General features: G+C 34.0%; 1 protein-coding gene across 1 annotated transcript; it reads right to left on the reverse strand.

Moving 5' to 3' along the window:
• Window positions 1–2,130: 2,130 nt before the first annotated feature.
• Window positions 2,131–13,637, reverse strand: LOC145604886 (uncharacterized). Its single transcript, XM_081660867.1, has 9 exons — window positions 13,513–13,637; window positions 13,260–13,359; window positions 10,471–10,651; window positions 6,157–6,229; window positions 5,892–6,071; window positions 3,362–3,459; window positions 3,117–3,205; window positions 2,855–3,028; window positions 2,131–2,594 (listed from the first exon to the last, which is right to left on the reverse strand). Exons 1-9 carry the CDS (start codon window positions 13,553–13,555, stop codon window positions 2,423–2,425), a joined length of 1,110 nt encoding a protein of 369 aa, XP_081516993.1. The 5' UTR covers window positions 13,556–13,637; the 3' UTR covers window positions 2,131–2,422.
• Window positions 13,638–19,331: the final 5,694 nt, after the last annotated feature.

Genomic DNA, 19,331 nt, shown 5'->3' on the forward strand with positions numbered 1-19,331 from the left:
TCTAGTTTCTGATTTAAAAATTTCTCGTCAATATTTTTTTTTTTTTTTGGCCAAGTTACCTTACTAAATATATTTAATTCATTATAATATCTTTCTACTTTACTATTATACACTCACGTAAGACATTATTCCAAATCCTCTATATCTTTTATATTCAGAAAAAAAAAAAAAGAAAAAAAAAATCAATGTAATGTAATCTTTCTTTTGCAAAATCAATCAAACTTTTTGCAACTACTCAGATAATAATATTTAAAATCTAATATATATATAAATAAAGTAGGCATTTTTGGAGAGCATTCGGCGCGCCACATAAGCAAAGGTATATTTTTGACCAATTAAAAATTAGAATTCTATTTTATTTTAGAATTAAAAAATTCACTTGCCACCTAAACAAAAGCGACGAATGAGATTTAAGAAATTTGCCACGTAGGTAAAAACAACGAATAATGATTTATGAGGATTTAATTTATTTAAAAAACTAAAATTTATCTCTTAAAAAAATCATCTTAAGATAATCTTTATAGTGTTTATGATAAGAAATAAAAATTATTATTTAATTGTAATTAAATTAAAATTTGTGATCCCTACCCCTATAAATTGACGCATTCTACGACACACACAAAATCTCATATCAATACAAAACCAAATCAAGCGAATTTTGTGTCCGTTTTAGGTCATCAATGGTTGCGTAATTCTTAATTAGTTTAATTTTTTAAATTCCATGTGTTAAATGTATATATTTGTGATTATTGCTTACATTGTGTTTATTTGGAAAACTTAATAATTATATGTTTACGTTTTGTTTACTGAATTTTGTTTTTACATGTAGATCTGATTAAATTAGAGAATTAAATTCAATCAAAAATGATTAAAAAATCAAAGTACGAAGAGGTATTATATCTTTATAAATCGTTTATAATTTTTAAATTTTTTATAGACCTTTTTTAGTTTTTATTAATTAATTTTATGATTAAAACAACTTTTTGTTATTTTGGTAGCATAATCAAGCCTTCAAATTAACTTAATTTTTATTTTTAATTACATTGCGTTCATGCCTCAATTAAAGCCAACTTTATACAATTTCGTCCAAAATAAATTGAAAGAAAAGTTTGTGCCATTAGATATTTTTCAATCGTTACAAATAAGAAGCAATATCGCACACATTGTTAGTGACAACAAAATAATGATTTAATTTTAAAAAATATTATTGTTCGGGCAATTGAGGATGATTATAAAGTTCAATGTATAGATTTAGATTTGATTTTGTACAATTAAAACTTTTTAGATCAATTTCACAACAATTTTTCACTTCCCGGTAGATATATATATTGATTTATTTTATAAGACTATAAAAATTAATTTTATATGAATTTTATTTTTGCTAACATGTTTTATTTATCCATTTTGATTATATGGAAGCGATATGGGTGTGTACGAAGGTGTTGATTCTATCTAAATAGAAGATAAATAGTATACATGATTTTATTATTTTTTAATATTTTTATCTTTTAAAAAACAACGAACAATGATTTAGGATTTTTATTATTTAAAAATAAAAAAAATACCTTTTCATATTAAAGATTTTATCCCAATATGTAATAGATAAAATATCACATTTACCAAAAAATTTTTGAAAGATATCGTATTAACAATTATTCATATTTTTAAATTCAACAGTGATATAATTAACAACCACAATAAAATACAAAACAACAATAAAAAAAAGTTGAATTATAAATTACATTAAAAAAAAAACTTTTGTAATAGGCAATAACACTTTAATTAAAATATTATGTGTTTTTTGTCTGAAATTATTAGATAGTAAAATAAATCAAATAATTAAAAAAAACATTAGAATCTATTCGAAAATATATTTTCTTGAGATTTATATATAAAAAAAACCGTGCATCGCACGGGCTTTCATCTAGTATATTTATCATATTAATATAAGATGTGTTCTCCACTTCTCCGTACATTATCATACAAGTACAAACCTTTTTTTATTTTTTTTGGAGGTGTACAATCTAAAATTTACCATATTGAAAAAAAAAATTATGGTTTATCATATGCTTTTTATAAATATAAAGAGAATAAAATTGTAAAACATTATTGAATTAGAAATTTTTGTAAATCTTTATTTATAAGTAAAATCATGCATTACACGGATTACACGGGACTTATGCTAGTCCCCCTATAATACAAACCCCTTTGTTGAATTAGGAGCTTTTTTTTTTTTTTTGGAATGACCAGTGTGGGTTGATGGTAGACTTTTAAGCTTAAAGTTGTTATACAAAAATGCCAAATGCCACCCGCTGTACAAGCTACAACCGGTTATATAAGCATGAGCTAAAATCACAGCAATAATAACTCCTTCAAAACACTGGCATAACAATTTACAGATACTTATATTACTTTTGAAATATTATATGCAGCTATGCATTGTCATAAACTTTGAAGCTGCAGCCAAGCCACTCTCAATAGCACCTTCGACGTTTGGACTGACGCAAAAGTCTCCACAAACAACTAATGGCTTATTCGTATCCCACAGGCACTTTTCTTCTCTGGCTATGCTCGCAGCTGGAAAGGCACTGCCCCTGTGGAAATTATAGAAGGGGTTACAACAATCTATTCACACTACAAATACCCAACATACCCTTACTTTTTCACACATATTCTTTAGTTTATGTTTACATCACATGGGCAATTTTGTATATTTTACCTCTCTCTTTTCCTTTTTCCCACTACCAAAATTATTGTGCCAACCTATATATGGTGCAATAATAATAAAATTAAAAAAAAAAAAAAAAAAAAAAACAGAGGAAGTAGAACTGTAGAAGGGATCATTCACACTTACCACCGATGAGCTTTCATGAAATAAGGCTGGGAAGTGCATAGTCCAGTCCTTTGAAATTCCTGCAGAAGTTCTTCAGCGACTCTTGCAAATGTTGCAGCAGAAGCCTTTTGAAGCCCAGTGTCTGCTATCACTTTCTTAGCGTATTCCTCAGTGGAATGCAAGACCCAACATTCACTTTGTATCAAGGAACCAAAAGACTATCAGGAAAGCTAATAGAGAGAGAATCACACAGACAGGTTGACATTATCTGACCAACACAAACCTAGCTGAAGAACGGCCTGGCTTACTGCTGTCACAAAAGGCAGAGCTCAAAAGTTCAGAGTTTTTAAATGAGAATCCTTTCACAGAAATCTGAAAAGAATAATTAAAAGTAAGACATGGTGATAAAATCAGACAAAAACATAACACAAGATGATGGGGCCAATAACAAGAACAATGACAAATTGAGAGCTTTAACAAGCACACACAACTTTCAAATGATATGTACAGGACATTTAGCAAACTCACAGTGGGTAAAGGCTCACTGAAAGCGAGCATCAGAACAAAATAAGATCTGAAGGGTATTTGTTCCATCTTTGATGCTATTTGTGGTGCCAGATTCATATCTGCACAGAAAATGAGAACCCAAAACTATTAATGACGTAATGACAAGGATGCCACCAACATTCCTAATGAGTGTCATTTATGGCACTCATTTGATCTCTTTTAGGATGATTGAATCAAAGAAGAGTAATCCTTACAATACTTGATCAAAGATCAATTGAAATGAAGAAATCTTGAATCATCAACAATTCACCACGAATTTCTCTCTCTACAAAACTAGAGTTTCTCTCACTAAAAATATGATCAAAAGTTCTCCAACTAAATCTAATTCTATTCTCTAATGATTCTCTCCCTAAAAATAGAAAGAAAGACTATATATAGCAAAGATACAAAGAAAAAGTCGAATAGATCGTCCATAAATGACACTCATCAAATTCCCCCAAGCTAAACTTTTGCTCGTCCTCGAGCAAAACAAAGCAAGAAAGAATAAGGATGAAAAACTTGTTAAAAAGGAAAAAGAAAGACTCAAGATGGGGATGTACACTAAGACTCACTGTCGTAGGAATCACGGTTGTTTTTAGCTACAACAAGCCCTTTAAACCCCAAAGTCGCCTATGAGGACGAGTGAGGTCTCGTAAGGGTGTCCTAAGAGTTTACCCACAACTCTCCACCAACATCAAAGAGGCAAAACCATGAAAAGAAAAGAAAAGGAAAAAGGAAAACAAAACCTTTGCAAAATGGACTTACAAAGAGACTATAATGCAAATGAATGAAAATCTTTCTCAAGTAATCAAGGTATGCACTTTTCAAGATATCTAAGGTTGATTGAAACATAGGGTATGCTAGGCATAGGAACTAGACATCACAATCCACGTTCATCCCAAACGATCTTACCGAGTTCTCCCCATTAGTCTCAAATCTCCCCTTGGTGAGCATCCCAATGATTCCTCGAAAGAACCGGAAAAAGAGATTTATTTAGGCTACTCGACAATCTTGACTATGCATCCCCTTTCCTTAGGCAATGACCCATGATTCCCTCCCCCGAATAGTGGCTCAACTTTCTAGGTCGAAAGGTCTTTCCCCAAGGTTGTAACGTAATGCATAAAGGGTGAAGGTAGGCTAAAATTTAAAATTTGGCGGTTTTCCTAAAAAGTGAAGCAAAAGGGTGATCAATCCTTAACAACACGATCAAGAAATCACCAAACAAAAACAACACCCCAAGCTTATTTGAAGCTATACTCATAAGAAATATATACAAAAAAGCGTAAACGCTTCTCCCCCAAGCTAAAATGAAGCATTATCCTCAATGCTTAGAAGGAGAAAAAAATACATCAAAATGTTTTTGAATTTTCACTTTTTCAATTTTTTATTTCTTTTTAAACTTGCAATGTCTTTGCCTTTTTCTAAATTCGGACGGCTTTTTCAACAATGCAACTTATTTGTCCATGTCTTTTATGACTTAGGATGGCTTTTACTCAAACACACTTGCCATTATTCACAAAGAGAACATAACACAACCTTGCATTCATAGAAACCAAACATTCCAACTTTTCCACCACAAACTCCATCAAGTATGATCAATTGCTTCACAAAAACCAAGCTAAGAAAGAAAATGAAACAAAAGGCCAAAGAACTAAAGATGTGGCTTGAAAAGAAGGTAATAGGCTCAAATGGTTGCAAGAAGGCAAATGTAAACCCAAAAATAAAGATGAAACAAACTATCCTAAAAATGAAAAATACCACCCCGAAAAAGGTGCCTTTGTCCTCCCTAGATAGCTCGGTCTCGGGTTTAAGAATCATACATCAAGCTTTATAGATTAGGTTTGCAAAGTCAAGGATCCACGCCGCTCATACAAAATAGGTTGAAGGCTTGAAAAACGATGAACCTCACATGGATGTAGCAAAAATTCACTAGTGGTGCCAAATCGACTATAGGGAGCAACTACCAAGCATGCCACAAACAAGTAGAATCCGGCTTCATGATCCTCCTAGTTCAAACCAACTACCCTAGCATACACCTATTCTAGAGTTAACCGAACATTTTCACACATGGGGCCTGACTGCTCAAGATTCATTACACATTTTCTTTTGCATCACTTAATGTTTTTTATAATTAGTTGCCATATTTATGGTTTGCTAATGACGACTGTTAGCGTTTTTCTTGGGGAGTAATTAAAAAGCTTTTAGAGTTTTCTTATATTATAAAAGAAACAATGGAGACTTTGGTTAATTAAGCCATTAGAAAGACTCCTTGTATATTCCTCTTGTTTTGTCCATTAAAGTGAAGGAAAGGTCCAAACTCCCCTGGACTAGATGGTATTGTGGCATTGACCAAACCACATAAATTCTTGTGTGTTTTATTTATCTTCTTCATTGCTTTCTCCACTTATATTAGTTTGTTGATTATTGTTTCATACAAATCAAAACAACACCGCCTATTTCATAAAAGTATGCTAAAAGTAATATCAAAATTAATAGGATAGAGCCAATATACCAAGAGGTGGAGGATGTCCAGTTAAGTTACTGAACCCAGAAGAAGCAAGAAGCTTGTCTGTGGCAACCAAACCACCAAAATGACCAAGAAACATTCCATCTACGCTAGTTAATGACCACAATTTCTGATTCATTAACCATTCTGTCTTTGCCACACCAACGCTAAATTTGCTTTCAATGCCTATATAAAGAGGTTGAGTTTGAGAATGAGAAAAGAAAAACAATAAAGTTAATATATATTCCATTATATAAATAAAACCCAATACCAGGCTCATTGCATAATGCTCTGCATATCGAATTCATGCCTGGAATGCCTACATATTTCTTGCCCAATGATTCCTGAATAGTTTGTTTAGAGCATTTATAAATCACTGGCATATTTTGGTTATAAAAAATATAAAAGATGATTGAAGTACACATAAAAGATTAAGAAGGTAAGAAAAAGGCAAATCTTATTATAAGATATAAGTAGTTTCCACCATGCCCCGAAATGCCAGCATCCTCTGGAAAAAAAAAAAAAGATACATGAAACCTGCATCCTTCCAAGACCCTAAGTCTCTTGATTTCTATGTTCTTGTTCCAATCACAGCACCTTATCATCACTGGCAAAAATCAGAGGTAGCTTGAAAGTAACTTCTAGCTTCAACAAATTGGAAAATAGGGCTGTGTATAAATCTATCCAGGTTTCTACTATCTGAAACATTGCATTTAAGTTCTACTTACAAGTATAGCCCAATTTTTGGTATTTTAATGTTCAATGATAATTTATCTTCCTGAATTGATTTAAATTTTTTAAGGATGCCTTGTTTGAGGAATCTCTTATTTACTACATAGCACAGACAGACACCATCAAAGTAACACACAAGTTATATAAATATGATTCACTGGCATTTTCTAAAACACAGTGTGTTACCCATTTCCATCAACCATGATGTATGACATATTTTTATGTAAATTAAAAAAGTTGCCACAGTATTAATTTCTGAGGTGCTTAACACTGCTTAATGGCCAAAAAAAACTTCCTAAAATTCAGTCTTTTGATCAAAGTGTACCTATACAGTGTTTGTGTGAAAGTAAGGTTGTAAGTTAATTAATCATGTGGGAATTTGTTTCACCAAAAAAAAAAAAAAAAAAAAAAAAAAAAAAAAAAAAAAAAAAAAAAAGAAAAAAACAAGGGTTTGATTTGAAAGCTTTCATCCTAGTATATAGCAACCCCCAGCATGAAAGTACATCCTCTTACTGCAGTAACTTTCATGTAATGGTCATGAACCACAGTTAAAGCACAGCAATCTAAAGATTGTTCAAGAGAAACAGCTTGCTCTTAACATTAAAGTTGATGCGTTGAAAGACAACATTTTAAGGTTGGTTTCACTCAAATTGACCAGTTGAAAGTTTTATGTTCTATTATGTTTCTGTTCCATCCTAGTATCTCTAAGTGTTACCAGATTTAATTGATTCTTTCAAATAAGGGAGACTGATGCGGGAGATGAATCAAAAGTAGAGACACAGTATGGGCCACAAATCTTCAGCCATTAAAAATTTGTGTGAGCTTGCCGAGCGTAATGCATAAAGCTAAAGGATCCAAGGATGGACCTAAGAAAGCTTCCTACAACAGCCTTGGTGTAAATGCTAGTTGATCAAATCACAATGGAGTGCTTTTTTGAAAAACAGATAAACAAATAAATAATAAAATTAAAAAAGACCAAATTTGTTTTTAAACACCATTAAAAAAAATTAAATTAACACGACATAGAATTAAAAACAAAAAAATTTGATTTCACCACCACTTAACGTATTCCGTCGTAGAATCCATTAATGGGGCTCATCTTTTCCATTTCCCGCCCCTTCACGATTCCTCCAACCTTCCTTAACACCTTCCTATCAACCTCCATCACGCACCACCTTCCTTTCATCACCTATTAAAATTTTAAAATGTCGGAAGAAAATTTACAAACTTTCATCACCTCTTTTGAACGTTTTGAAGTGTCGGCCAAAGTTTTGAAGTAGTTTGTCACTGTGTTGGATCCTCCAAATCCAAATATGTGCTGGAGTAACATAGGGAAGTCGTTTATCATGTGCCTTAAGAATTTATCCACTCACAGCTCTTTATATACCAATTTCCTCATAAAATTTCTCACAGTCTAATTTTATTATACTAGAGAAGTTGTGAGTTTGTGATTATAGAGAGAATTCCCGAGTGCACCTAGTACACCACTCTTTTGCAATTTTTGCATGAATGCCTCAATGCCATCGACAAATTGCTAAGTAAATTTAGAGCCCAATTTCACCTTTTCAATGACAGTATGAGTGTGTGATGAGTGACATTTATGTCACTCTTAGGGAGTAGTTTTAGAGTCTTTTTCGTGTTTATTTTCCCTTATTTTCCTTTTATTCTCTTGTTTTCTCTATAATAAAGTTTCAAGTTTATTTTGGTAATTTTGGAGTGTTTTAATTTAACTTCTTTATTTTATTAGTTTTAGTTTTATTTCTCTTATTTTTATTTCGCTTTATTTATTTCTATTTTATTTATTTCTATTTTTGTTTGTCTCAGTTTCTCCTCTCGGTTGTTTGGTGTTTTGTGTAGGCGTTTGTTCGGGGTCAAGATGTGTATTACAAGTCCATATTCCAGGTTCAAGGTGTTGCGCTCTTGTGATTGCGCTCTCATTAATTTTGGTGATGAACACGCAAATTTGAGAAATTTGGGTTGCCTTGTTCGTGGGCATCACACAAGCTTGATGCTCGAGAGCGCAGACGAGCCTCACCGCTTCACACCACCAGCTCACACAAAGCAGCAACACAACAACCCGAGCAGCACTGCCACCATTACGCACCACCTTCCCCTACTCCAGCAGCAACCAACGCCATCAGCCACCGTTCCCACGCACCAGCAACAACCAATTCCTTCGCAACAAAACCACCACCTCACGCACCTTTAATTGGTCGTAACACCAACTCCCCTGCTCCCGCAATAATCACCAAACCAGCCACCAATTACCTCAAACGGCCATCAATCAACCACCTTCGCCACCATATCTGCAACAACAATCACACAGGCGTCTTCCTCCTGTTCAGCCCCGCAAACAGCAAACTCCGGCAATCGCAAGCAACCCATTCGACCTCCAAGTGCGCGTGCGAAGACCCCTTGATGCGTGCGCACAAGCTGGGTATGTATTGACCGTTGATCATTATTGATTTTGACAATCAAACGGTTGTGATGAGATTGGTGATGTGAGAAGCATGGGATTAATTCTCATTTATTAGTGCAGCCGTAATATCGAAGGCTCGAACTTGATGACTTTCCTTTGTTTTGTTTTGTTTTCTTTTTTTTTTATTATTTTAATTTACTTTCTTTTTCCTTTTGGTTTTTTCTTTTATTTCTCATTTCTTATTTTCTTTCTTTTACACTTGTTTTCTTTTATTTTTCTTTTCTCTTTTATTTTCCCTTTTAACCTTGTAATTATAAATACCCAATTTTGGGGTAATTAGGGGGAATCAATTATTATTCTTTTTTCCTAATTAGGTTTAGGAGAGCTTCTCTCTCTAGGTTTATCTTAGAATTAGAGTAGCTTAGAGAGAGAAAGTGAGGGTTTCACCATTATTGACCTTGGATTTTGAAGAAGAAGATTGATCATCTTGTTTGTAGACTTTCATCTTCAATCAATGAGAATCTCTAACTCACTCTCTCCTCTATTTTCATTGCTTTCTTTTGATTATTGTTTTAGTTGTTAGTGTTGCTTGTTAATCATGTTAATTCTTGATTATTTGTTGATTAATCTTGTTGTTATCATAATTAGTGAGTAATTCCCCCATTAAGGGGATGGTTGTGGTGTAGTTGATTCTAGGGTTTGGAATTGATTTATTTGTGATTAAAGTCTTTATATGCTTGATATTCTTCAATCTACTTGCAAAATGCATGTTGTTAGTTGATGCATGTTGTTGCTTGATTTATTTGTTATTTATTTATATGCATGTTGTTATTGTAGAAGATGCGATAGCGAACCTAGCAAGATTCATTTGTATCGATTGTCATTTAATAGTACCTCCTAGTATATGGTTCTAATGTGGAAGCATAGAGGCTATGTTAGGAGAAGCCAATGAACCCCGATAGGTGGCTAAATTGGACCTTACTTCGATATTCGAGCATGTTTAGTTCATAATTAATTCAACTTTTATGTCTTTGTTTATGCTTAAGTGATTGATACTCCTAGACCATTTCCCTTAATGTTTTATCTCTAGTTTTAGTGTGTTTAGACCCTTAGTTTACTTCCCTTATTCCGGACTAGCTTAGTTGTTGATAGTGTTTGGTAGTGTTTATCTGTTCCCTCTGGTTCGACCCCTCTTCTTGCCATATACTCGTATTAGGTTAGTTTAGTGTTATAAATTTTATTTGATCTAGGGACATTCGTTTGACGACGCGATTATTCCCTTGTTAGTGTGCGAGTGTATGCATGCAAAAAAAGAGGGGGTGGGGGTGGGGGTGAGGGGAAGAGACTATGGGACTTGCATCAACAATTCAAAACAAATCATTCTATACTATTGACGCTATAATCTGCAGAGGGAATTGCAGCGTAGAAACTAACCTCCTCAGAATCAGTAAATCTCTTGGAGACGCAATCAAAAGATCCAAATGTTTCTTTCCACTCTGCAACTAGACCTCTTGACTCCCACTCCAGAACAACATCCAAAACAATAGATTTTGAAACAGTAAAGTAAGGAGCACCGTGGTCAAAGAACAAGTCCATCCCCTCCTTGGTAGTTTCCCTATGATATCACATATTAAGATTGGCTGAAAACATCAATAAATTAATAATTGAACTTAAAGAATACAGAATTAAAAAATAAATAAAAAATAAATAAATAAAATAAAATAAAATAAATAAAGGAAATTAGCTTTAAAACCAATAGCACAAAATCAAGCAAAGGAGAACCATATAGAGGCATGGAATTAAAAAGCGGCCGTTCCGTTCTATAACGGCCGCTTTGTAACGGGTTTGGGACTTACCGTTCTAAGCCGTTATATAACGGCTCATTGAAAATCACACCCAACTCACCGCGACGGCCGTTACGTAACGGTATAACGGCATTATATAACAGTTTTATAATTGTAGCGGTCGTTAAATATAGAAACTCGATCCATATTCAGCCTAATTTCCAGATCTAAGGACTTATAAATGGTAAAATAAATTTATAAATGCCATATCTCATATATTGGGCTGTATATAAAGTAGTTTTGGCAATAATATTGTATAAATAAATAGAAATGAATTTAAAAGCTCAAAAAAAGACTTATGTGAAGTTTTTGAAAAAATCACGCCGCAAAATCCGCGATCCGTTCTATTTGACCGTTACAAGCCGCTTCCGCGACAACGCGTCCGTTTCCGCGAACGCGACCGCGACCGCGATTTTTTTCTATGTATAGAGGTTGTATCTATGCATAAAAGTTTATATCTACTATGACGCAGCATATACCTAGCTGAAAACAGCATCACTGCCCAAAAAAAAAAAAAAAAAAAAAAAAAAAAAATAGTATTTGACCTATTTGCTTTTTGTATATTTTTCTTTTTTTTTTTTTAGAAAACTTTTTGTATTTTTTTCAATACAACAATTTGTAATTAAATCAGATTAAGCTACGTATATCGAAATATAATTAAAAAAAAAAAACATTTGGAAACTAAAAATCAAGAAGAATCTAAATCTCACATGATGAAATTTAGAAAAATAGGTTAATGGTTAAAGTGTTAAACTCAACTTGCACTCAAATTTCTGAAGGTTCTGAGTACAAAAAGTATTTTATATATACATCAACTAAACACCGGACCCTATTTGCTGAATATAAAAGCTCTCCTAATTTAAAAACAGGTCTGTGTTAACTCAGCATCAGAACTCTCATTCAATTCAATCTATTAAATGGTGCTATTAGTACATATTTCATAAAATGCCAATCACGGAGACTGTAGGATGGACTAATAAGTAATAACTCAGAAAATATGTTAAGGCTTTGATATTTGAAATCATATGATCACACTCCCTACATTTTCTATTATGGGATATCAGATATCTTTTTCTTTTACTTTATTTTGAGGGTTTGAGAGTTGAGAGTTGAGACACCAATTTTGCACGCCTACACAATTCATGGAGAGGGCATTAACAACACAATTTATAAACATTTAAAACCAAATATTCATATACATTCAACCAATAGCACGAGACAATATAGAGTAAATTACTATTACCATTAATTAAAAAAAGCAAAATTATCAACCACCATAAACCTTAATGGGTCTTTCTTCTATGGAATCTATACCGGTCAAGTTACCATTTAGTTGACCATTTATTTTTTTGGTCGATCAAAGCTGTACATGTAACAATAATTGGAAGAAAATCAGGATGTTCATGATCATCCTATGCATCAGGATGTTTACTACCAACCTTATGCATAGAAAACATGAACCACAAAAGTAGGTATCCCCTCCTAAACATATTCCCTCACATTTGTCTCTATGCTGCAAAAACATATATGCTCCTATATAGGTCAATCTATAATGACTACTATGGAAATTAAAGTGTAGTTAATTATTTTCAGATTTCTTCTTTAGTTTTTATATACAGATTCAAATAAACCATAGCTCGGAAACTAGTATGATATTAGGACTATCGTCTGACCTTGAACAAGACAATCCAGAAAGATTCAAAAGTATTTTACAGACATCAGATAGTGTGAACTAAGAATAACTTACTAAATAAATCCAATCACTTTCCAACAAATAATCCGATAAAACAAAGATTCTCTGACCACCAACAATCTGAAAACCATAATTGAAAACTTCCCAAGTCAAAAGTTTCTCATGTTTCAACACCGTACAACCTCCAAACCCCCACGTAATCATAAGACTAACAAACATATACTTGTATAACTTACAGTTTGAAAATAAAACAGCAAACTTTGCTTGATTTGAATTTTGTTTATTTAAATCAAATTCGTTTTTCTAAAACCTTGACATCAGTTTCAAGCTCACATTAACTGAATTCTTGTAAGGTACACTAAATATTCGTAAAATATTAATGTCAACCTGACAACCTTTAGACTTAGCAAATCCAAATACTTCCTTAACTAAGAATTAACTAATTTCGTACGTCTCTAAAAGTTATTCCTTTTCTAACTTTTTTTATAATGGACCAACATGTGATTAAGTTTCGAATATTCAAACACATGACATCCAATGTAAAGTAATTCAAAACAAGAAGACATGTGATTAAGTGACGAGCAACTAAACTAAACTAAACTAAACTAATCCGATCCGATGTACGAGTAATTATAATTTAATTGATTGTAATTAGCACACACATATGAAAACCTATAATATAATACCTCCTTTGAGACATACGGCCGCCAGGACCTCTACCAAAATCAAAAACAGTGACTGCCATTCCATTTTTAGCAAGAGTTGAAGCACATACTGCTCCTGAAACTATTAATCACGCAAATTTCAAAAATTAAATTCAAAAATGTAATCAGGAAAATGGTATAATTACTGATAATTGCAGATATCAGAGATTGAATTCATAAATTAATTTTTTTTTAATTAAAAAAAGGAAAGTTAGGGTGAAACGATGGAACTTACTGCCACTGCCAATGACGGCAACTTTGGGAACGACGGTGGTCATGGTGCTTCAATCTTTCTCTACGTTAACAGCTTGCTGTTGGAGTTGGACAGAGAAAGTAGTTGGATGAATTTATTTATTTTTCCATTTGTTTTAAATAATAAAATAAGGTTTTTTTTTTAAATGGGAATAAAAGTAGGGATGTGGGGCGGGTCAAGTAGGAGACCCGCCCCATCCCCGCGGGTCTCGGTTTGGCGGGTGGTGGGGCGGGGATGGGGATGAAAACGATACCCACCATGGGTGATGGGGCGGGGGTGGATTTTAAATTGTACCCGCCCCATCCCCGCCCCGCCCCACCCGCCCCCCTTCGTACTCATCCCCACCTCATACCCACATCTATATACTTTTATATTATTTTATAAAATAATTACGTGAAATAAATATTAATTATAATATTTTGTACTACACTTATATTATAAACAAAAATGTGTGTAATATAAAGAATTTCTTTATTTAATATTATAATTCGTATTAATTATGTAGGATTGTGTATTTGAGACACGAAAATTTGGTGGGTATTGGGTGGGGATTAGGCGGGTATTTGGTGGGGATTAGGCGGGGATGGATATCCAAGTGGGGGGGTGAGGCGGGGATGGTTTTGGAGCTGTACCCGCCGGGGCGGGGATGGGGATGAATATTAGACCCGCCGCGGGGATGGGGATGGGGATGAAAATATTAGGTGGGGATGGGGATGGGAATGCCAACATCCGCCCCGCCCTGCCCCATTGACATCCCTAAATAAAAGATCACAAATTTTTGTATGCGGCTGACCAATTATCATATGGGTTGCTTTATTACTGTTATCGGGGTTACTCGGTCACTTTTATTGGGTTATTTCCTCAATATTACAGGGATTAATCAAACAATATTACAGGGGTTACTTTGTTCATTTATAAGCGGTCATAAGGTGTGACTAGCCGCCCACAGGACGTATTGAGAAAAAAAAAAGGAAAATTTGTTGAAAATATTACAAACTTTGAGTTGTCCGCTAAAAACAAATCAATCTTTTAATTATTTTTAAATTCTACAAACTTTAGAAGGGTATCCGCTAGGGGTGTTTAAAAAAACCCGACCCGATTTTCCGATGACCTGGTAAGTACCCAATGGAAAATTTGGACAAAAAAATCTGTTTTTCCGGGTCGGGTATCCGACTCGGGAAAATTGTCTCTTATCCGGGTCGGGACATGGGGCGCATTTTTTAATTACCGAGTACCCGTTACCCGATAATATTTTATTTTATTTAAAACAAAAAAAAAATCTTCAAAATGAGCCCAGCCCACTTAGATTTTACTAGTTTAGTTCAGTTAGGGAACTTAGGTTCCTGATCTCTCTCTTCCTTATGTTTTCACGCCGCTTCTTTGAGTTTTCTCTGACTCTCTCTCTCTTCCTACCTTCTTCTTCCTTGAATTCCTTCACCTTCATCTAGACCTGGCAATCCTAACCCAGACCCGATGATCCAACACAAATGACCCAACCCATGACCCGAAATCGACCCGAAACCAATGACCCGAAATTGACCTAAAACCCAAATCAACCCGACTCAACCCATACCCGACCTGAAGTAGAACTAACCCGACCTTGACCCGAAACCCGAAATGACCCAACTTGAAACGACCCGACACGAGATGACCCAACCCGAAGTTGACCCGAGACCCAAAACGACCTAAGACCCGAAGTTGACCCGACCTTTAATTCTTTTAGTAAATAATTATATAAGTTATAAAAAATTTATATTAAGAAACTATGTATTAAAATAGACCCAACAACATCTTACATGACTATATTGACTTTCATATAATAGCTAAAAAAGATGGTCAAAGTGAGATGTGTGAATAGTGCAAAATGTCAAATCGTTGCAGTTGCGAGTAATTTGGGACGGAGGGAGTATAAGAATAATACAAAGAAATTATTACAACAGTGGCAATGATAATAAGAGTATTAAAACTAAGATCAATAAGAGAGTGAGGTATAACTCAATTAGTTAGAGTATCCCTCTTAGTTTCAGGAGATCCTGAAATTGATTCTCAATCTAAACACACACAAAAAAAAAAAAAAAAAAAAAATAAATAAATAAATAAATAAATAAATAAATAATAATAATAATAATAATAAAACAAGGTCAATAAAAGTAAAACAATTACTATACTACCAATATAGTGAGTTTTTCGTTAAAATATAAATAAATATACATACAGAGTTGAATTTAATCTAATGCATCACCCGAAGTTGACCCGGCCCAAAGTTGACCCGAAAAATTGACCCGACCCGAACTAACCCAACCCGAAAATTGACCCGACCCAAAGTAACTCGACCCAAACTTGACCCGACCAGAATTCGACCCGAAGTATTGACCCAATAACCGACCTAACCCGATTATTAGTTGACCCGAAATCAACCCGAAACCCGAAATGACCCGACCCGACCCGAACTTGACCCGATACTTCTGACCCGAACTTGACCCGACCCAAAATGACCCGACACATACCCGACCCGAATGACCATTTGCCAGGTCTACCTTCATCTTTCTTCTTCATCTCCCTCTCTCTCCTCCCCTATCTTTCTCTGCCTCTCTCTCTCCGCCCCTATTTTTGTTTTGCGAATCGAAGCAACAACAACCACAACAACGTTCTGCGAACAGTGGCGGATCCACATAGACGCCTGGGGGGACACGTGCTATCCCCATAAAAAAAAATTATGAAAAAAGTGCTCATTATATTATGTTAACTATTTTCAGCATTGCTTCAGTGGTAAGGGAGTTGTAAGGAAAGTCATGTTTGTTTTCAAGGTCAGGGCTTCGAGACTTTTTGTTTTTTTTTTTTTTTTTTTTTTTTTTTTTTTTTTTTTTTTGCTTTTAACTCAAATGAATTTCCACTTTCCTCTACTTTCATCAACACAAGGATAAGCTAGTATTATGTTTCCAAGATAATTTTTTTAAAAATTTTTTTTTTACACCTTTTATAAACAATCCTTATATAAATATGATTTTTTTTTTTTTTTGACAACCACAAACTAAACAGAAAAACTAGTGCGAGAATCTAAATAAACCTACCCTACATCTATTTGCAATAACGTGTGCTTCTGCAACCTGTTCCCGTGAAACTTTCCAAATTAGGCATGTACCAAAAAGATTTCCTTCCTGAAGCAGCTCCTGAATTGTCCATAACATTCGTATCTCCCTTCTTCTTGGTTGCTGTATTAAGTGAATAATAGCTAGTGAGTCAGTGAACAAAACAAGTCGTCGGTACCCTTTCGTTGTTGCCTATTTCAATAATATGAAATACTCTCTCCGTTACATATGATGACATTCTTCTCAATTTTATTATATAATATTTTTAGCATTTATTTGGCCATTATTATATCTTGTTTATATTAGTATAAAAATTTACACTAAAATGAATAAAAAAACATACTCCATCTATGTTTAAGTAAATCAAATGTTTTGACTTTTAACACAAATACTTCTTCCGTTAATGGTTATTTGCAACAAAGGAATATTTTATATCTCACAAATAATACCCCTTTGTTGCAAATAATCATTAACGGAGGAAGTAATCTAATTCACTCTGACTAATGTTTGTGATTTATACATTAGAATATATATAGTCATGTGGATATTAGTTGGAATCGTCTCAACGAAAAATTTGTTAATATTCAATTTTTATAATTTTTATTATTAAAGATATTTTCAGTCAAAATTTACAGTAGCATACGTGCACAAGGGAAATTTATAACAAAGTTTTTTGTAAATATTCATATGCAACTTTGACTTACAAAATAAAATAATAAATAGGTGAATAATTTATCATAGTATAATCGATATCTAGAATATAAATTGTTTGTATAAAAATAAAAAACTTGTCAATAAAAATGTTTGAATTTGATTGTTAATTCTAATACGGCTACACAACGTATTATATCCAAAATTTAACATAGTTTGTTTGGCTGATTATATTACATTACGTTACAACAACGTTATATTTTTTTAATTGTCCAGTGCTACCCCTAGTTAGGATTCCTGGATCCGCCACTGTCTGCGAATCGAAGCAACAACACCACAACAACAACTACAACACCGAAGGGGAGGTGCGGTGGTGTATGTGCTTGCTTCAATATGGTGGCGGCTCCACTTTCATCATTCATGCTCAGATTTACAAGAAGATTACAAGTTTCCAATATTAATATTAGAGTATGTTTATTAATTATTTAGGGATAAATATTGTAAGGAGGGTGTTCCCATCGTAAGGGATCCTTCTCCTTAGGTGCCCATGGCCCTTTAAAAGCCTAGGACTATTTGGGAGACCTTGAATTAGGACTTTACAATTGATTCCATCATCACGTTTTTTTATAAGGAACAAATAAGAGTCGCCAATGAGTTTTAGGAAAACCTATAAACCTGGTTCATGCCTCTCTCCCAAGTAGAGTTCAAGGGATATTTAGCATGAATCATAAGTTTACCCATGCCCAAATTGGTCTACATAAGCCAGAAATGAGTTCAGGAGCGAGGGTACTAAAATAACGTTTCCTTTAGGGGGGAATCGCTATTCTAGCCCTAGTGCGGCCTCTACTAGCTCTTCCTTTTCCACAATTTCATTACCAAACAATATACACAATGTGATACTGTAGACACCTAAAAATGTCTCCCCAAAACCAAACCCGATGATGAACAACCTTTCACCGTCACTATTGGTCGGGTTTAGCATTTAATCCCGAGAGTGCTTAAAATCATATTTAATTAAATTCGTATTTCTGAATAGCCCGTGGATCAGTCTTGATGTTTGGTAAAAGCATAGTTTTAATTTCAGCCCAAAACCGTTTTTATTGTGCTATTATTTATTTTGGCCCAAACCTTTTATTTATTTACTTTCTTATTTTAGCCCGATTTTAATAAATCAGAAAAAATGGCCCGAAATTATCAATCGGCACCTAAAATGCTGAATAAAATTAGGGTTAAAAATGAATTTAGACGGAAAAAAGGACAAAACTGTCCCGTGTCAAGGCAAGGCATCCTGCGCCACGGGAAACTTTCTCGTCTGACGGCAAAGTGTCTCGTGTCACGGGAGACCTGATGTGACACGGTACAGTTTGTGTCCCTTCCGCGTAAACCCTAACGCGTTTTCTTCCCCCGTTTGTTTAAAAGTCGCCCGTGTCACTCAAAAGAGTACCGTGTCACGGGATTCTCTCCCGTCTGACGGTAGAGTTTACCGCGTCACGGTACACTTTGCCGTGTCACGGGATACTGTTTTAGGGTTTCTGTCATTTTAGGGTTCCGTGTGTTCCCTCAACACTTTTTTCCTATAAATAACCCCTCATTTCTGATGTACGGGGCATCAAATAATTCTCTCATTTTCTCTTCTATGCTCTAGCCTAAACACTAGCCTACCCTTTTCTCTTTCAAAATACCTTCCTTAAGCACTCCAAGGAGTCCGTACTTTACCCGGGGTTCTGTCCTTAAGCCACGGCGTGAGAGGTAGAACTGTTTGAGGGTTTGGCCCCAAATCAATTATCATTTAATTTAGTTTAATTCCATTTTAATTATTGTTTAATTATTTTCCTTGAAGTTACTAACGCGTTTATTGTTTTTATAGTAGCAAGCAAACAAAATCAAAGTAAGGAATCATGTTCCTTTTATTTCTATTATTTTTCTAACGATTTTATATTGTTGGAATTATTACTATATTGCTTCCAATATTAATGTTTGTTCTATTATTATTTTTGATCACCATATTGCATGTTTAAAGGGAATATGTAATTGAATGTAACGACTAATAAGATAATTTGG

Source organism: Chenopodium album, chromosome 22, assembly GCF_948465745.1.
Source record: "Chenopodium album chromosome 22, dcCheAlbu1.1, whole genome shotgun sequence".
In the NCBI taxonomy this organism is placed as follows: domain Eukaryota; kingdom Viridiplantae; phylum Streptophyta; class Magnoliopsida; order Caryophyllales; family Amaranthaceae; genus Chenopodium; species Chenopodium album.

Coding starts and splice junctions, on each gene's coding strand:
- LOC145604886 (XM_081660867.1), bottom strand. CDS start 13,555: ATGACCACCGTCGTTCCCAAAGTTGCCGTCATTGGCAGTGGCA. Junction 6,230..10,470: donor GATTTACTGATTCTGAGGAG/GTTAGTTTCTAC, acceptor CAAACTATTCAG/GAATCATTGGGCAAGAAATA. Junction 3,029..3,116: donor CCAGGCCGTTCTTCAGCTAG/GTTTGTGTTGGT, acceptor CTTGATACAAAG/TGAATGTTGGGTCTTGCATT.